Source organism: Solanum verrucosum, unplaced genomic scaffold (assembly GCF_900185275.1).
Source record: "Solanum verrucosum unplaced genomic scaffold, falcon-dt-bn FXZP01000287.1, whole genome shotgun sequence".
NCBI lineage: Eukaryota > Viridiplantae > Streptophyta > Magnoliopsida > Solanales > Solanaceae > Solanum > Solanum verrucosum.
This window is the reverse complement of record NW_026020292.1, coordinates 549,268-564,564: the sequence shown is the minus strand read 5'-3', so window position 1 is coordinate 564,564 and position 15,297 is coordinate 549,268. Positions and strand designations below refer to the sequence as shown.

The window sequence follows — 15,297 nt, the reverse complement described above, 5'->3', positions numbered from 1 at the left end:
AACCACTTGTCATTTACAGACACATTATATCCTGCTACCACATTCACATAAGAGAATGGAGCAAATCAATTGGACAAATTTCATGACTTTTATCAAGAGCATATTAATTTGCTCAGTCATCATTACATCGTCATTATATAACGTTGGGACTTGAACCCAACATCTTACCCATAAGAAGCCATTTTAGGTCATTATTTGTTGGACCCAATCCAATATTTTATTATCATGATGCACCAGGACTCTCACCCGATGTATTACCCTTTTGGTACGATAGGACTTGAATCCTTTGTCTTACCCTCAATCAATGACATAATAAGCAAATATAATAGGACTCACCATTGAGCCTTAAAAAAATATTGCCACTTTGTGATTAACATGCACAAATAAATATAGAACAAAAGAAACACAATAGAAATATTCTCAATAAGACAAGAAATATAGAAGATGAAAGCAATAGAAATAGGGAGACAAGAGATGAGAGTTTTTCTTATTATTCCAAGTAAAATAAATTAAAATATTTTAATAATAGTCTCTCACAATATTGTTATGAAGATTACCATAATTTACTAACCATTTTAAAATAACCACAAAACAAGCTTTGTTAGTACAAATAATAAATTAATAACTCAACAAGTAAATGTTTAGATAAAGAAAAATAAAGAGGTACAAAAGTAACCAATAATGATAATCCAATCAATATGTACATGCCACATAACTCAATAACTTATCTTTTAATAAAACAAGATCATAAAAAATAATTTCTTTACAAATTATTAACTTACAAAACTAATTTTACTCTTTTAAATATACAAGTGATCAAATTAAAAGTTTGCTCAAAGTAAAAGCAACTTGCCGGACTCATATGATTTTGAGATAGTAAGAAAACTAATGATGCATAATCAGAAGTAAAGTATAAAATAGATTATATAGTAATTTACCTTGTTTCTGAAAGAAAAATAAATGCAAATATGTTTACCTTCTTTATATTTACTTTGCTTCAATCCTTCAATAGTAGAACAATCGTGCTGATAACGTGTTGTAAAACTTAAGAACAAAAGAACAATATAAAGATGAAGACAAGAAGAATATAAGACAAGAGGAACAATATAATATAACTTTCTTTCTTTTAAGTATTCACCAAATTTTCAAGTGTATACAATATGAACCTTTATGCCTCTATTTATAGTGTAGCATAGAGGCATACAAAAAGTTAGTCATAAACATGACATTAACATAAATATAATGGAGGAAGTTATGGAAGTGAAAGGTTACAAGAATAATGGTTATAAAGTTCGAGGTTATGGTAATCTTCATAATGGAGGAAGATAATGGAAATAATGAGTGAAAATAACTTCTTGATGTAATGGACATCCACACTATAATATTTTATAACAGTAAAGATTAAAGTGTGTTTTAAGTCGTCTTCCCTTTGATATATCAAAGATGTATTCTTATTATTGCATTTCCTACCAAAAGAAAAAAAACTATTCGTTTATATTTTATTAAGAATAGAGTATTAAAAGATTAAAGGGACCCATCCTATATAGAAGAAAAATACAACCACGTTCTGTTGTGTGCAGTTTATTGACAAAAAAGTTCATAGATCTACTGAAACAACCGGCTGAAAATTTTCTAAATGTTACAACGGAGCCTTACACTTACTGGATGCTAATAACCCGTCTCCTTTCTTTTATTTATTTTTTCAGTTGAAGCAGCACATGATAGCCCATTTTATACATTGCACAACACATCTAATAGGAAACAAAATTTCTAATATTACGACATACAATATTCTTTAACAACTTCTCTAAATAAATTGTCAAAAGTAGAAACAAATTATCACATAATAATTTGATTAGAATCCGGCTCTCAGCTGCATTTAAATTTTCAACACAGGCACGGCCGAACCTTACTAGGAAGATCCAACTACAAAGTGAAAGTTCTTCACAATGTACGACCAAAACTGGTTGGTTAAATTCACAATGTAGAAGCTTACGTTTTCTAGTTAGGCATATACTTTGATAATTGTCCTGCATTCTGTATGGTAGGAGGAAGGAGGAAAGAAAGAAGAGCTCTATTTTCCTATCATCTTGAACATAAAATGTAACACTGGGCAGAGAGATGATTTCACTCCTTAACCTACATAAGAAATAACTAGAGTGATACATCCTGCAGCAGTAAAAGAAACAAAGGACACGCTGTCCTCACCACTTTCAACAAAAGATAGTTTTCTAGTGTCGTCAAAATTCATCAAGGGCTCAAAACCTTGGAAAATCATCAACACAAATTCTCCCTCTTAAATGTGGATGGACAAATGAACCATGGGAAGGGTTGATTATATCAGGGATGAGCAGAATTTAATGGTACATGTAAAGCATCAGCACACTCAATTGGGGTATGCATAAGTGGGTTCCATCTATCAAACACTATTCTGCCACCTCGGCCAATCCTTCCACGAGGGTTGAATGTGCGTCCAGCTACGCCATTTTCCATTGAAGAACCTGGAGGTGTGATACTTGCAGCTGCCAATTTTTCTGGATCAAGAGGTTTAGTAAACAGGAGAAGTGGCTCATTTGGATCCTACATCAAATCAATAAGAGCAAAGTCTGGTAATTAGTTTAGTACTATGAGTGCATTAAGTTCAATGTATAGCACATGCTTAGATACAAAGGACAAGTAACTCATGTGAATCTATGAATGATTAAAGAGGAGATTAAAAAGAATTATCAAAAGAGTAGGTAAGCACCAATTTGTGGAGCCATCCAGGTGGGACATATCGTCGTTTCAACTCTCGCTCTTGCCTCATGCTTCCAGCAGACACCATCACTGGCTTTGAGTCAACGAAGGTAAGATTTGGCGAGACATCAAACTGAGCATGTGGACGGCTAATAGCAGCATCATCCGAGTCAACATATTCCTCTTCACTTGAACCAAACATACTTGGGAAGGAAGAAAATCCAGGAAGAGCCAACGTGTCCTCGAAAAGCTCAATTTCATTCTGGAAACCAAGAAACTTACTATTAATTCAGAATCAAAGCGCATTGCACATAAAATGACCTTAAAGCTTATACCAAAGAGCTGAGAACCAGTTATGGTGCTAAAAGATATTGAATTGAAGAGGTCATGGCTATATGGGCAGTTGACAAAAAGGCAGTTGGCTAACAAAGATCTGTCCCACAATCAAAGATAGTACTTTGCCATAAAAAGTTACCTCCACTTTTAACCTATCCAAAATGATTTATCACCAGCCCATTCGGCACAACCAACTTTTAATGGATTACAAAATGTTCTTTTCCGGTACTGTTTCAAAAAAAAAGTTCTTTTCCAGTACTGCAAATGGAGTTGATTCATAACAGCATGTAATATAATTGACTCAATTTCATATAACTCAGAAAGCAATCATCATTAAAAAGAGAGTAGGCATACTCATAAAATGCTGTCCCCTGTTGTGACTTGTGACGCAAAAAAAGTTATTTCATTGTGGATTGTCAAACAGCAATATCACTTCAGCAAGTAGGTATTACAAGCATAAAAGTTGCAAAGGAGAAAGAGAAAATACCACACTCTACATACCTTGTGTTTCATTTGAAGTCTCTGAAGACTAACCTCACTCTCCACAACCTCTCGTTTCTTCTCCTCTCTCTGCATATAATCACATCAAAGGAGTTGAAAACTGCTGATAAGGTGATCAGAGAGATAGACTTTGTAAAGGTCTATAATTTCTTTATTTTGTGGTAACAAGCTTAGAACGATAAAAGTACATGCTATCCATATCTTCACATTGAAATTTTTTTGGTAAGTCTTCCACATTGCAGTCCATATATATTTAAAGCTAGGCCAAAGAGAGATGGCAAAAGAAGAGTGATGTGGCATCTCTATTTGGCCAAGAATCCTATTTATCTTTTTCTCTTCTTTTTTTGACAATTTCTTCTATTTCTTCTTGTACAAAAATTTAATGTGTCAATTACTACTCCATTCATTCATATTTTCACAACTTTTTATTACCATAACCCCTAAATAATTAACAGTCGTCTTAATGGAATCATTTGGCATTCCATATGGTAGTCCTATAAATGGAGACACTAACAGACTTTGTTGCAAAAAGAAATGATCATATTAGTCAAGAATGTCACCCTCAAGTGTCACCCTTCTTGAGTATCAGATATAGCAATAGGCCACAAGCAACCGGTTGTAGTAGTGTAGACAGACAGATTTTAAATAGGAGAAATCATATGAAATCGATTCCACCCAAAATAAGTACATTGCAAAACTTATAAGTAGCTTATGCAGTTTTGACATTGTTTGATTGTTTGCAATTTGTAATATATAGAAAATTCTATAAAACCAACTCAGGGAAGTAGACAGGTAGCAGCAAAGTTTGCATATAAACTTATGCAAAATTGTAATTCCTCAAATTGTTAACTTATTAGATTCATTAAATACTGCACTTTGTAACATATCATGCAATATGTTCTTATAATTGTTGCTTATCTTTATTTTACAACACATTTACCTTTTCTCTCATAAATTAGTTGTTTGCTTTTTTTTTTCTTCATCTTATTTAAGCTAAGTTGCTCGGACTCTTCACTTTTGGTGCCGCACCCATGTCGACACGATGTGGGTGTGGGTGTCGATGTGGGATCCGTACCCGATCTGGGCAACTGGTTTTGGGTACTTTGACCAAATTCGAGAGAGAAATTCTAGACAAATTCAATTATTTCTGTAATCAAAACAAAAACTAAGGTGAAATTGAAGAAAATGAAATACCTTGTATTTATAAATTTCTATTTTCACTCTCTTTCCTTTTATCTCCTTCCGGGATTCTCCTCTTGATCAATATTTTCTCCTCAAGTTTTCCACATAATATCTAATAATTTAGGTTTTATAGCTCTATTTTAGATATTTGAATTATTTTTAGCTGAATCCCCGCACCCATATCCAAATATGGATCTGTATCCCCATATATTAAAATTTAGATCATAAAGGATCTGACTTGTAGATCCGCACCCATTTCAGGCACCCGAGTCCGAGCAACTTAGTATTTAATAATTTCAAAATTTGCTCTTTCTAACTTGTGGTACTTATGCTATTCAAGAAGATTTTTTAATGTTACTACATAAGAGAACAAAGTTATTACTTAATGCCTTCCCTCTGTCCAAACAATCAGGAAAGCTAATTATCCATGGTTAAAATGGTGAGAGTGCTCTTGTGATGATGCAGATTAACTACAATCATTATTGCACAATCACATCATTATTTATGAGCAAGAACCCCCCAAAAGGAAAAGAAGCTTCCTTTTTAATTTTTTCATATGTAGCAAAACATGTATAATTCAATCGAGAAAAGAAGATTAATTGGACAAGTCATTGTGAGAGACGAGCATAACTCTTAACATTCAATTAATTTTAAATTTGGAAAAAATACAAGTATAGTTTTAATCAATTTTCATTTTTTATTGTATTTTTGTATTTTGATTTTGATTTCAAATACAAGGTATACATCCTTTCAAGAATAAGATTCCAACACAATTTAACCCAAACAAAGAAGTTGCAACATAAAAATTTAAAATTCATCTTACAAGGCTAATTAGGAGCTCGTCTTCCTAATGATTTTTTGTTGCTAATATTTAAAATTTAAAATTCATTCATATTTATAGTAAAAACTTAGCTTCTTCATTATGGATAATAATAATTTAAGCATTTTATTTGTGAGAATTAGCAAGTTTAAGATGAGAAAAAAAATTGAAGTATATTCTTTAATATGGAAAATGTATATAATTTTTCACGACCACGTGAAACATGGGCTGTTTTACTAGTTATTCAGAAAGACAAACCTTAATGAGAGCCTCAAGAATGGTCTTTGATTGGTCAAGGCTGCGCCTAACCTGTAGAATATGAGACATACGATTTTATACAATACAATTCAATTTAAAAAAGGAAGTCAACACAATCTTTAGCAGAGCCTCTGTACGAGATGCAAAGTATCCCTCTAACCTATTATATGGGAGGCTTGCTAGAGGAAATCAAGTCAGGTAACAGCTTTTGTAACTTAGTTCATCATTGTTATATCACCGAGACAATCATCCTATATTTGAGAGAATTAATCTCAGATAAGCAAATGATGTCAGGTGTAGGCACCAAAAACATTGGTATGAGTGACCTACAATTTGCAACTTAAATCCCACCATCTTAAAAAGATGTTCAAATTCATTTCGGAAAACAGGGAGGTTGAAACACAAAAAATCGCGATTATTCTGGTTTGGTGTTGCAATACCATATTCATGCAGAAGTTGAAGATGGATTGGACAATAGTTACAACTAAAAGTACATAAACTGAAGGAAATGAGGTGATAAAGAATGGCCACTTGGTTGTGCCAAAATTTTATAGTAAGGGTCACGAGCAGACTAAGAAAGATGCTGAGCAAGATCTGTGATGAAAGAGTGGCCTGGGCATGTTCATGCAGAAGTTGAAGATGGATTGGATGATAGTTACTACTAAAAGTACATAAAATGAAGGAAATGAGGGTGATAAAGAAAAGTCACTTGGTTATGCAAAAAGTTGATAGTAAGGGTCACGAGCAGACTAAGAAAGATACTGAGCAAGATCTGTGACGAAAGAGTAGCCTGGGCCAATAAGCAGGGCAAGGACACGATAACACAACCACAAATGAAAGCCCTGTTGGTAATTTGTTTTTTTTCTAGTTGTCAGCACGTGCAGAAGAAACGAATTGAGAACTCCAACTGTAATTCCCCACTCACCTGGCGAAGCTTTTCAAATGACTGCACATTGTTTTCCCTCCTTTGCATCTATGACAGAAAAAAGGAAGTAAAATAAATGCCTCATAACAACTAATCATCAAGGCCGATGATTTAGCAAGAATATTTAAGGTCAAAGTAACCAAAGTCGCATACCCTCCTTGTGTGAAGTCTGTGAGCCTTCTCTCTTGGCCTAAATACATTATATGGATTGGTATCACTAACAGGTGGAGGAGGCTGCAAGAATGAAGGTAGAAAAAGCAATCAGAAACTCAGAATGTAATCACTTGTAACTGGTGGAGTCACAGAACACCAAATCTAAATACGATTATCTCTTACGAGGGTGCATATATCAAAAATCCACCAAAATGAAATAAAGAAAAGGAACCTTAAAACTTTTCAATAGGAAAAATATCACCGGTCATATGTTAGAAAAAATTTGTGCAAATAGGAGCGATGATGCAACAATATTTCATGTGAGAATTCTTGCACGAAAAAATTGATTAAACAGGAAAAAGCAAGACAGAAAAAATGAACAGTGAATGCAACATTGGAACTTTTAGCTTTGAGGGATATGAAACAACCAAAAACATTCTATTTGAAATATCTCACTCATCGTCAAGAATGAGGACAGGAAATTAAAGAAAGGGAATGTGTAGCATTAAGTTCTGAAGAAGCAAAAATACCAAATTCTAATTTCTAAGGAGCTTCACTGATACACATTTTAGTATTTTCTTCTACAAGTATGGCCAAAAATTAGACACCATTAATATTATTGCATGATATGAGTCCAGCTTTCTCTTCTAATGGAAGAGAGTAACTTCCCAAAAAAACATGCAGAAAATCTCTTTTAGTGCTTGAAAGATATGTTGAAATTAATATGAAGTGATGAAAGAAAACAACATCAATAGAAGAATATGGTCATGGCTTCAGTTGATGCTTATTTGAAGGCCCAAAAATATCAAAGAGAACCAGTAAAGTTATTTGATATAGCCAGGCAAACTGAGAATAAAATGACAAGCACTGAGGTATACCTGTCATAAGAGGAAATTAATTTAACAAACAAGGAGACTAAATACTGGAAAAACTCAGATAGACGTAGAAGAGAAGAGAAGGCCAAAACAGAAAGAGGGAATAAATTGGTTTATGCAAATTTTCTTGGTACTTATTGAAATTAATAAGAATGTAAATTCAAGGAGCTACATTCCCTATTTATTTCCTTCTTCATTCCTATTAATCCAGCTCCCGAGTATACATTTTCAAGAGAAGAAGTGTAACTGAACTAGCAGATAGAGATTATATATATTATCTAACATGACAATCAAATCACAACGAATTCAAAAACTATTAAGGACAAAAAGAGATTTAAAAATCACCAGTGAAAAGTGTGTTAGATTATTTACTAACATAATAAATTCAAAAATGGAAATCTCTGACTTTAAGAGGCTAACTAACTCAAGATATCTCTTTACTATTTCTTCTGGATGAGTCTGTCTGAAGAATAAAATTCAAATGATAAAACCATCAGAGAAAATTCGGGGAAGGGAACCTTGTCCATATGTTTTCTACAGAACAAACTAATGAGTTATGGAACACAAAGAAGATTGCTTGATAAACCATATATGTACTATGTGTAACCCCAATGCAATCATTTATATCTGGATTACAATACAGAAATTAAAACTTGACCTGCAAACGCCGAAGAATAGGCTTCTGCCACCGTTCCCGCTGGTAGACAAGAAATGTGAATTCCAAGAAAAAGAGATGTGTGAGATTCATCTTTAACATATCAAATTACTAAAAATCTAGCAATGCTGATAATAAAAAAGAAAACATCATAGCACCAATTAATTAGTCAAGCACTTGAAGTCCATTGCATTTTGGTACATAACTGAACAATGATTGAGATATCAAGAAACTTATCACCGTGCATATCAAGTCCAGTATATGTAAAATTGAATAGGAAGTTCTTTTTTTAAAAAAAGAAGGAAAATAGGAGGCACAAGCTATCCCAAACACCGCAGCTATCGAAAAACAAAAAATAGGAAGTCTTGCATCAAGTCATATAACCACATACAATTTTTTTTGGAACTTCTATTTTATTTTAATTTTTTTAACTTGAACACCATACAATTTGTTTAATAGATGTTTTGAACAATAATCCTTAGGACTATATATATCCAATAAATGAGGTCTTCTTTCTATCAGAATGAATTACCTAATAGAAGCCACATATCCGTTCACAACCATTTAAGATACATAGTTTCAGCCATCCCAAACGATCCAAACTGAAATTTTTTGTCCAAAAAGGATTGCATTAGCACCTATTGTGTATAGCTGCTGATACAAACATGATCTGAAATTTGACAGGATAGGTTCATCTGTAGACTTACTGATTACAATGGCCACTAATGATCATGCTAGTATAAGAATAAGTGGAGAGGAACTTCATAGATGTATGTTGTATCATGTATGCATACAGATATCAGTTTCAATACCAACTATAATAATCCCTCCAACTGGAATCCCATTCACTTTTTCTTCATCAAATTACACAACATAAAATGATGTTAAATCACAGTATCACACAGCATAAATTGGTGAGGAATAGGTACCTTGTCTTTCCAGTAAGTATAAATTGACTGGAAAATTCCATATTTGATGGTTAGAGATTGCAATGCCTAGATTTCAGGGAAAGAAAGAAAGGTCAACCATTAGACTCAACGCAAGCCAACTCTCTTTAGAAAATAAGTAAAACTACTGAATTACAACACTCAGAGAAGCAAATCAATCTCACAAAAGAAAACCAGTCATGACATCTGAAATTAAGATCACGCAAGAAGCAGAAAGCTCTTGTACATGTTATGCATTTATAACTAAACAAATTAAAATATACCACAACCCCCCCCCCCCCCCAAATAATGTTACCTCCATACCTAAAATATGCATTTATTCAATACATAGACATAAGTTGCAGACTGATGCTTCTCAGTGAAACAGTAATTTTCAGACATCTCCTACAAAAGATGTCGTCCCTTTCTATTGAACTGATACAACGCATACCAGAACACGGAAAATTTCAACTTGACAGTAAAAAATGCCAAAGAAGGCCAATGATCTCAAACTTTCTTTACATGATACGTCCTTTGAGTTTAACACGATTTCTGTCTGAAAACTGATATCACCTCTTCAGGTCCTTAACTGAGAATTTTAGAAGTTAACAGTAATCTTCATGTCAATTAAAATTAGAACCTATCTCTTTACTTACTAAATATTTGGAAGTATGAGAAGTCCATCATGTATAAGAATCGAACTCTTTGGTCTCAAAGTAACCCTTCTTCAATCAAAGACCAGAAGCTACACATAATTATCATTGGATTTTGGTAGTTCTCCGTAGAAGAAAACAATTAACCATTGGGGATACCACAACATCGGTGACTTTCTGCAACTGTGCAATATAATTGCATCCATAATTCAACAGCTTTATGTGAAGGCTTTTTTTCACGATTACATAAAAGAGCAGGAAAACAATGGACCAAACAACCAAAAGAGACACTAGCTGGCACTAGAAAACTTATAGCACATAATGACTCCTTTGAATATTCCTCCCATGCATCCCTTGAGATCATTTAGTTCATCGGATCACTTAGTCAAGAAACAAAAGCAGAAGGACTACAAAAAGAAAGAAATTGTTTTGGTTCTTCTTCTGATCATTCAACACATTGCCTCTAAGAATTCTGTTGTAATTTTGCAGACTAACGTAAGAGGTAAACTAAATAATGAACATAGGTTCTCTACAAAGTCCACATTAACAACAAAAAGATGAAACTTATTACCAAACCAACAGTATCAACTACTCGAAAGGATCCTTTTAAATAACAAAGCAACAAAAAGTCAAAAGTAAAACCAGCAAACGAAACATATTAAGCAGAGACATTTTCACCTCAACAGAAGCATCGAAACTTAGAAGCACCGGGATAGGTGAGTTAAGAGTAGGAGTAATCACTCCTGCTCTTTCTCGGGCCTTGTGATCTAAAACCTCTAATTTGTGCAGAATGGTCTCCAACCTATATCAGGCAAAAAGTAAAGTCTGAATAAGCAAATCCAAAATTCAAATCATGAACAAGGTTTATATAATTGGATAGTAACAAGATGAAGATAATGTATAATTAGAGAAAATCCTGTGGATGAAAGAAAAATATTTGAAGCAAAATACAGAATAAAAATAAGATAATGAAGACGGATAGCAGTGTGAGGGAATAGGGCATAGCAGTCTGACTGAGTTGGAGAGCAACAAGGAAAACAGAAGTGCTCAAAAAAATGCTGGTCTGTTAGCTAGTCAACTGTAGGAGAACTTGTAAGGATAAACTAAGGAAAGAAAGCATTCTATGTTGCTAGAGCTAATGAAACCAAGTAAAGTGAAACGAGACAGTGACAAACAAGTTTTTGGCATATAAGAAATTCTACCTCACATGAGGTTAAAATCAGGTTAGAAAATGGATGGGCTAGTTAATATGGACTGTCAGACAATACGCAGAAGACTCTTGATCAAGGTAAGGTCAAGGTAGGTAATCTAAGAAGATCCCAAAAATTAATGAGCTTTTGCTCTAAACATCCATGTCATATAACATGTCCCTGTATTATGATCACCTTTGCCTGCGCAAGCTTTGACCTCCAGAGCCATGTAAGGATTCCAGAAGAATGGCTTGAGCGTCAATGTGGTTCAAAGCATCAAAAGTGAAGTCAGGTTTCCATTATTGAAGCACACCGGAGCACTTCAGACAACACTGGCAAGATCAGAGAGAGGCTCTTCCCCTAAAATTGGGCAGTCATGATTTATTAGCAACTATCTATGTAGCACTTCAATTGGCTAATATATAGCTTAAGAAGTTGTAATATGAGTATATAATGGAATCATTCTATCTCCTCTTTTTTTATAATGGGATGGTGGAGTCCTAGCAAACTTGCTTGCACCTCGACTAATTTTACCGGGGATCTGCTACCTCCCACCAACACAGACACCGGTAGCTCTACCAATCAATGCTTGGCATATGAGAAGATATCACCTATTGTTTTTTACTTCACTGATATTTGAACCTTTATTGACCACCAGGCCACACCCTTGGGTGCAGAATCATTCTATATCCTTATTTTTCTTAAATTTTGTTTTCTAGGTTGCCTAAGCATTGGTGTCGTGGTCACATGTAGTGCCGATGAGTTATAATGAAACCTGCACCGGAAATATCCATAATCCTTTCTTTTTTTTGGTTTTAGATAAGATAAAGACCATAAACCATTAACTTTGGATGGGTTTTAGCAGGTCTTAATTCTTCTCTTTTTTTGTGAGATTAGCACGTCTTACTTCTTTTGACAGAATGAATAGTTGCAAGTACTAGAATTCACCATATCCACAGAAGTGCAACAATTAATCCAGTAAATACTAGTAAAAAAATAATTAAACAGTGCAATCAAGAAAATGGGAAGACCAACTACCAGGAGAAACAGATAGTAATCAGTAATCATTCAAAAGTACATTAATGAGGTAAGAATGAAAACAAGACTGCCACCAACCAATTAAACAGACAATGAACACAACACAATATACATGTAGGAGTACAGTAAGATTTTTACTTTTCAGCTGCAAGAGCCTTTCTCTCTCTGTTTAGGTCTTGAAGCCAATCTTCATCCTCGTTGTCAAGATCGTACTCAACAAATTCTCCAATCTCGGCTCGGGCTATAGTTAATTTAACAAAATTTCAGTAAGTTCATTTTTAAGATAAAGAATAAACAGCATATTTCAGAAGTTACTATCAACTTTGAAGAAAATCAAATACTAGTCATGTTCTTCGCATACCTCCTCTAGCATGTATATAAGATGTTGGCTGAGCAAAAGTGCGTGAATAATCTCTTTCATATGTATCCACCACCACATACTCAGGTATAGGTATTTCAGGAATAAACTTCTTGCTAGAAGTGTGTTGTACCTAAGGAATAAATTTTTCCAGCACAATCAATTTAGCAACAAATACAACCTATCCAGATATCAAACCTAAATTCCACATCTTATTCCGCACCATAAACTTCACAGTTTCGAAAATATTCTATGATTCTAGTAGACAACTTCCAGTGGAGTTTAAAGCAAGAACAGTTTCCTCATATTGCAAAAACCAAAAATTTTAAGATCTCTTGATACAAATTTTAAAAACGATAAAAAGAAAGATAAGTAAACTTCTGAAAGTATGTTGATGGCATCTAAGATACAAGGAAATCAAAATAGATTATTGAACATCTAATTTTTCATCTCTCGCTTAAAAAAAGGTGCCCATTTCCCAAAGAAGTTGAGTGTACTGCACAGCAACAAACTTTTAACATCTCAAACTAACCTTCTAGTATTTAGGATATACCAGTTTTATGGCTATGCCTTAGTCACTTCCGGGGAAGAAACAATTGGAGAACTCTTTAATTATCACAGACAACTTTCTCGGAATATTCCTCAGTGAATGAACTAAAAATGGCTTCACTTTGTTTTCTGGTGCTTCAAAAGTAGAATAGGTTAAACAAATTAAGAAAATTATAACCCGTTGTAATCAGACATTGCACCTTAGTGTCTCACAACGAACGTTTCCCCAAAAACACCTTCACACCAAAGATGCCTGAAAACTTTGATTAGGGGAAATACAGCCTTAAAACCATCAAGGCCTTAAAATTCTGACAACAAGTACTTTACAATTCCAAAGATCTGCATCTCTTCAAGAACACCACCAAATAAAAGAAGCAGCAGTCCACACTTCATCATTCAAAACGAAAGAAGGAAGACCACATTTAGCAAGTAAATGCTTGTCAGGTGGCTCATACTTTTATCATTCAATAACACCAAACCATCAGTAACACTGACCTAAGTAAAAACTAAAACTACAATAACTACTGTCATTTCTAGAATGAGGAGTCTTCTGATGACTTATGATCTCCTATTTTAATTAGAGACCAGCAGAAGCGAAAGGGAAACAATACATAAAATGATTTTCCCATGAAAACAGAGTTTCAAGTAAGAATTAGAAATAGGAACAATTCATACACCATATCAGAAGCTAATCTAAAAACCACTAAGTCCATAGTATGCGTCTCTTAAGAAACTTGGAAAACGTCTCTAGTATGATACTATAATGAATGGATTACCTCCTCTCTTTTTTTGGATATGTTCACTAATTTGCTTAAGAAAACCAGAACCCTCCTCTATGTTCAACCATTAACAGTATATAGTTGTCAACTTGGCTAACAAGATAAGTACACCACACCACTAGAAGCCCTCAAACACAGTCATACAAGCTTCAGAGTACCTTTCTTGAGCATCATGACTTATTTTATCATGAATTTGTGCAAGAAAAATTGTTTTGAGCATTCTTTTATAAATGCCGTAAAAAATCTGACTTTAGTTCAAGACAAAGAAACTGAGTTGCAGGGTATGCATTATACTTCCAATAATAGGGAAAACAAAATACCAAAGAGCCATTGCCCAACACTCTGCATAGGCGATTCTCAAGACAATTAATTCCCCTTTGTTTAACCAAAGCATGTAAATTACATTCGGACATACACTTTAGTTAAGAAGATATTCATGGCCCCAAATCCAAAAACATTGAATTATTATGGTTATTGACAGTAAATTATCAGCAAATAGAGATCACTTACCACTAGACTAAAAATTTCACAGAACGTATGAAGAACCCAAAGCTCATTCTTTTTAATAGCTAAATGTCTGAATGATCTTTCTCAATATTGAGGAAGAAAATGAAGACCTAAACAGTCATTTCATCTGCATACTCAAATATATTTCTCTAGAGCTTTGTGTTCTACGAACGCTAAACATACACATATCAAACCATGCAACATTAACAATCAAATAGGAACAAGAATGCAGTAGATTATCAAACTTGATTTCAGCAAACCTCAATATCTGCCGCTTCGGCAGCGAGACGAATGATTTGATTGCGGGTATTGGACTGTGAATCATCATCTTCAAAATCCTTTACAGATTTTACAATAGGTAACTTCTTGTGAATGTCAAGTGGACGTGGCCTAAATGAGAGTCTACTCATTATCACGTCAACTCATTATCCAGACAAATAATGAAAACTTGTTTTTTTTTTCTCTTTTTGCCAGCTTCCGCTCTTCATTACCACAAACAAATGAACTCGAAATTAGTGCAAAATAGAACACAGTTAAGAAATAAACTGTCAGGTCATCTCAGAATTCAAATGAGTCGACTTTGACTACCTAGTCACCATTTCAATTCGAATACAACGGTCGAATTTACCTGTTCCCAAGGCGGACTTGCTGAAAACCTATCGGTCGAAATTTAGCACAGGAGAAGAGGTGTTACGTTCAGGGATGGTGATCGACGACGTAGATATTTTGAACGGCTAATCGCCGGAGAAGAAAGAAGATCAATTGCCTCCGGCCGGTTAGGGCTTTTATAGGGGCTTTTGATTGGAATGAGATGTCGCTTAACCCGACAAGTTGAGACGCAGACCTGGACCAATAC

At 34.2% G+C, this 15,297-nt stretch overlaps 1 protein-coding gene across 1 annotated transcript; it reads right to left on the bottom strand.

The window, feature by feature from the left end:
* Nucleotides 1-1,825: 1,825 nt before the first annotated feature.
* LOC125834535 (uncharacterized) lies at nucleotides 1,826-15,297 on the bottom strand. Its single transcript, XM_049513663.1, has 13 exons — nucleotides 15,070-15,297; nucleotides 14,702-14,921; nucleotides 12,610-12,739; nucleotides 12,387-12,489; nucleotides 10,699-10,822; nucleotides 9,371-9,436; nucleotides 8,445-8,483; nucleotides 6,912-6,992; nucleotides 6,759-6,806; nucleotides 5,834-5,884; nucleotides 3,574-3,642; nucleotides 2,747-2,998; nucleotides 1,826-2,580 (listed from the first exon to the last, which is right to left on the bottom strand). The coding sequence occupies exons 2-13, from the start codon at nucleotides 14,849-14,851 to the stop codon at nucleotides 2,341-2,343; spliced, it is 1,353 nt and encodes a 450-aa protein (XP_049369620.1). The 5' UTR covers nucleotides 14,852-14,921; nucleotides 15,070-15,297; the 3' UTR covers nucleotides 1,826-2,340.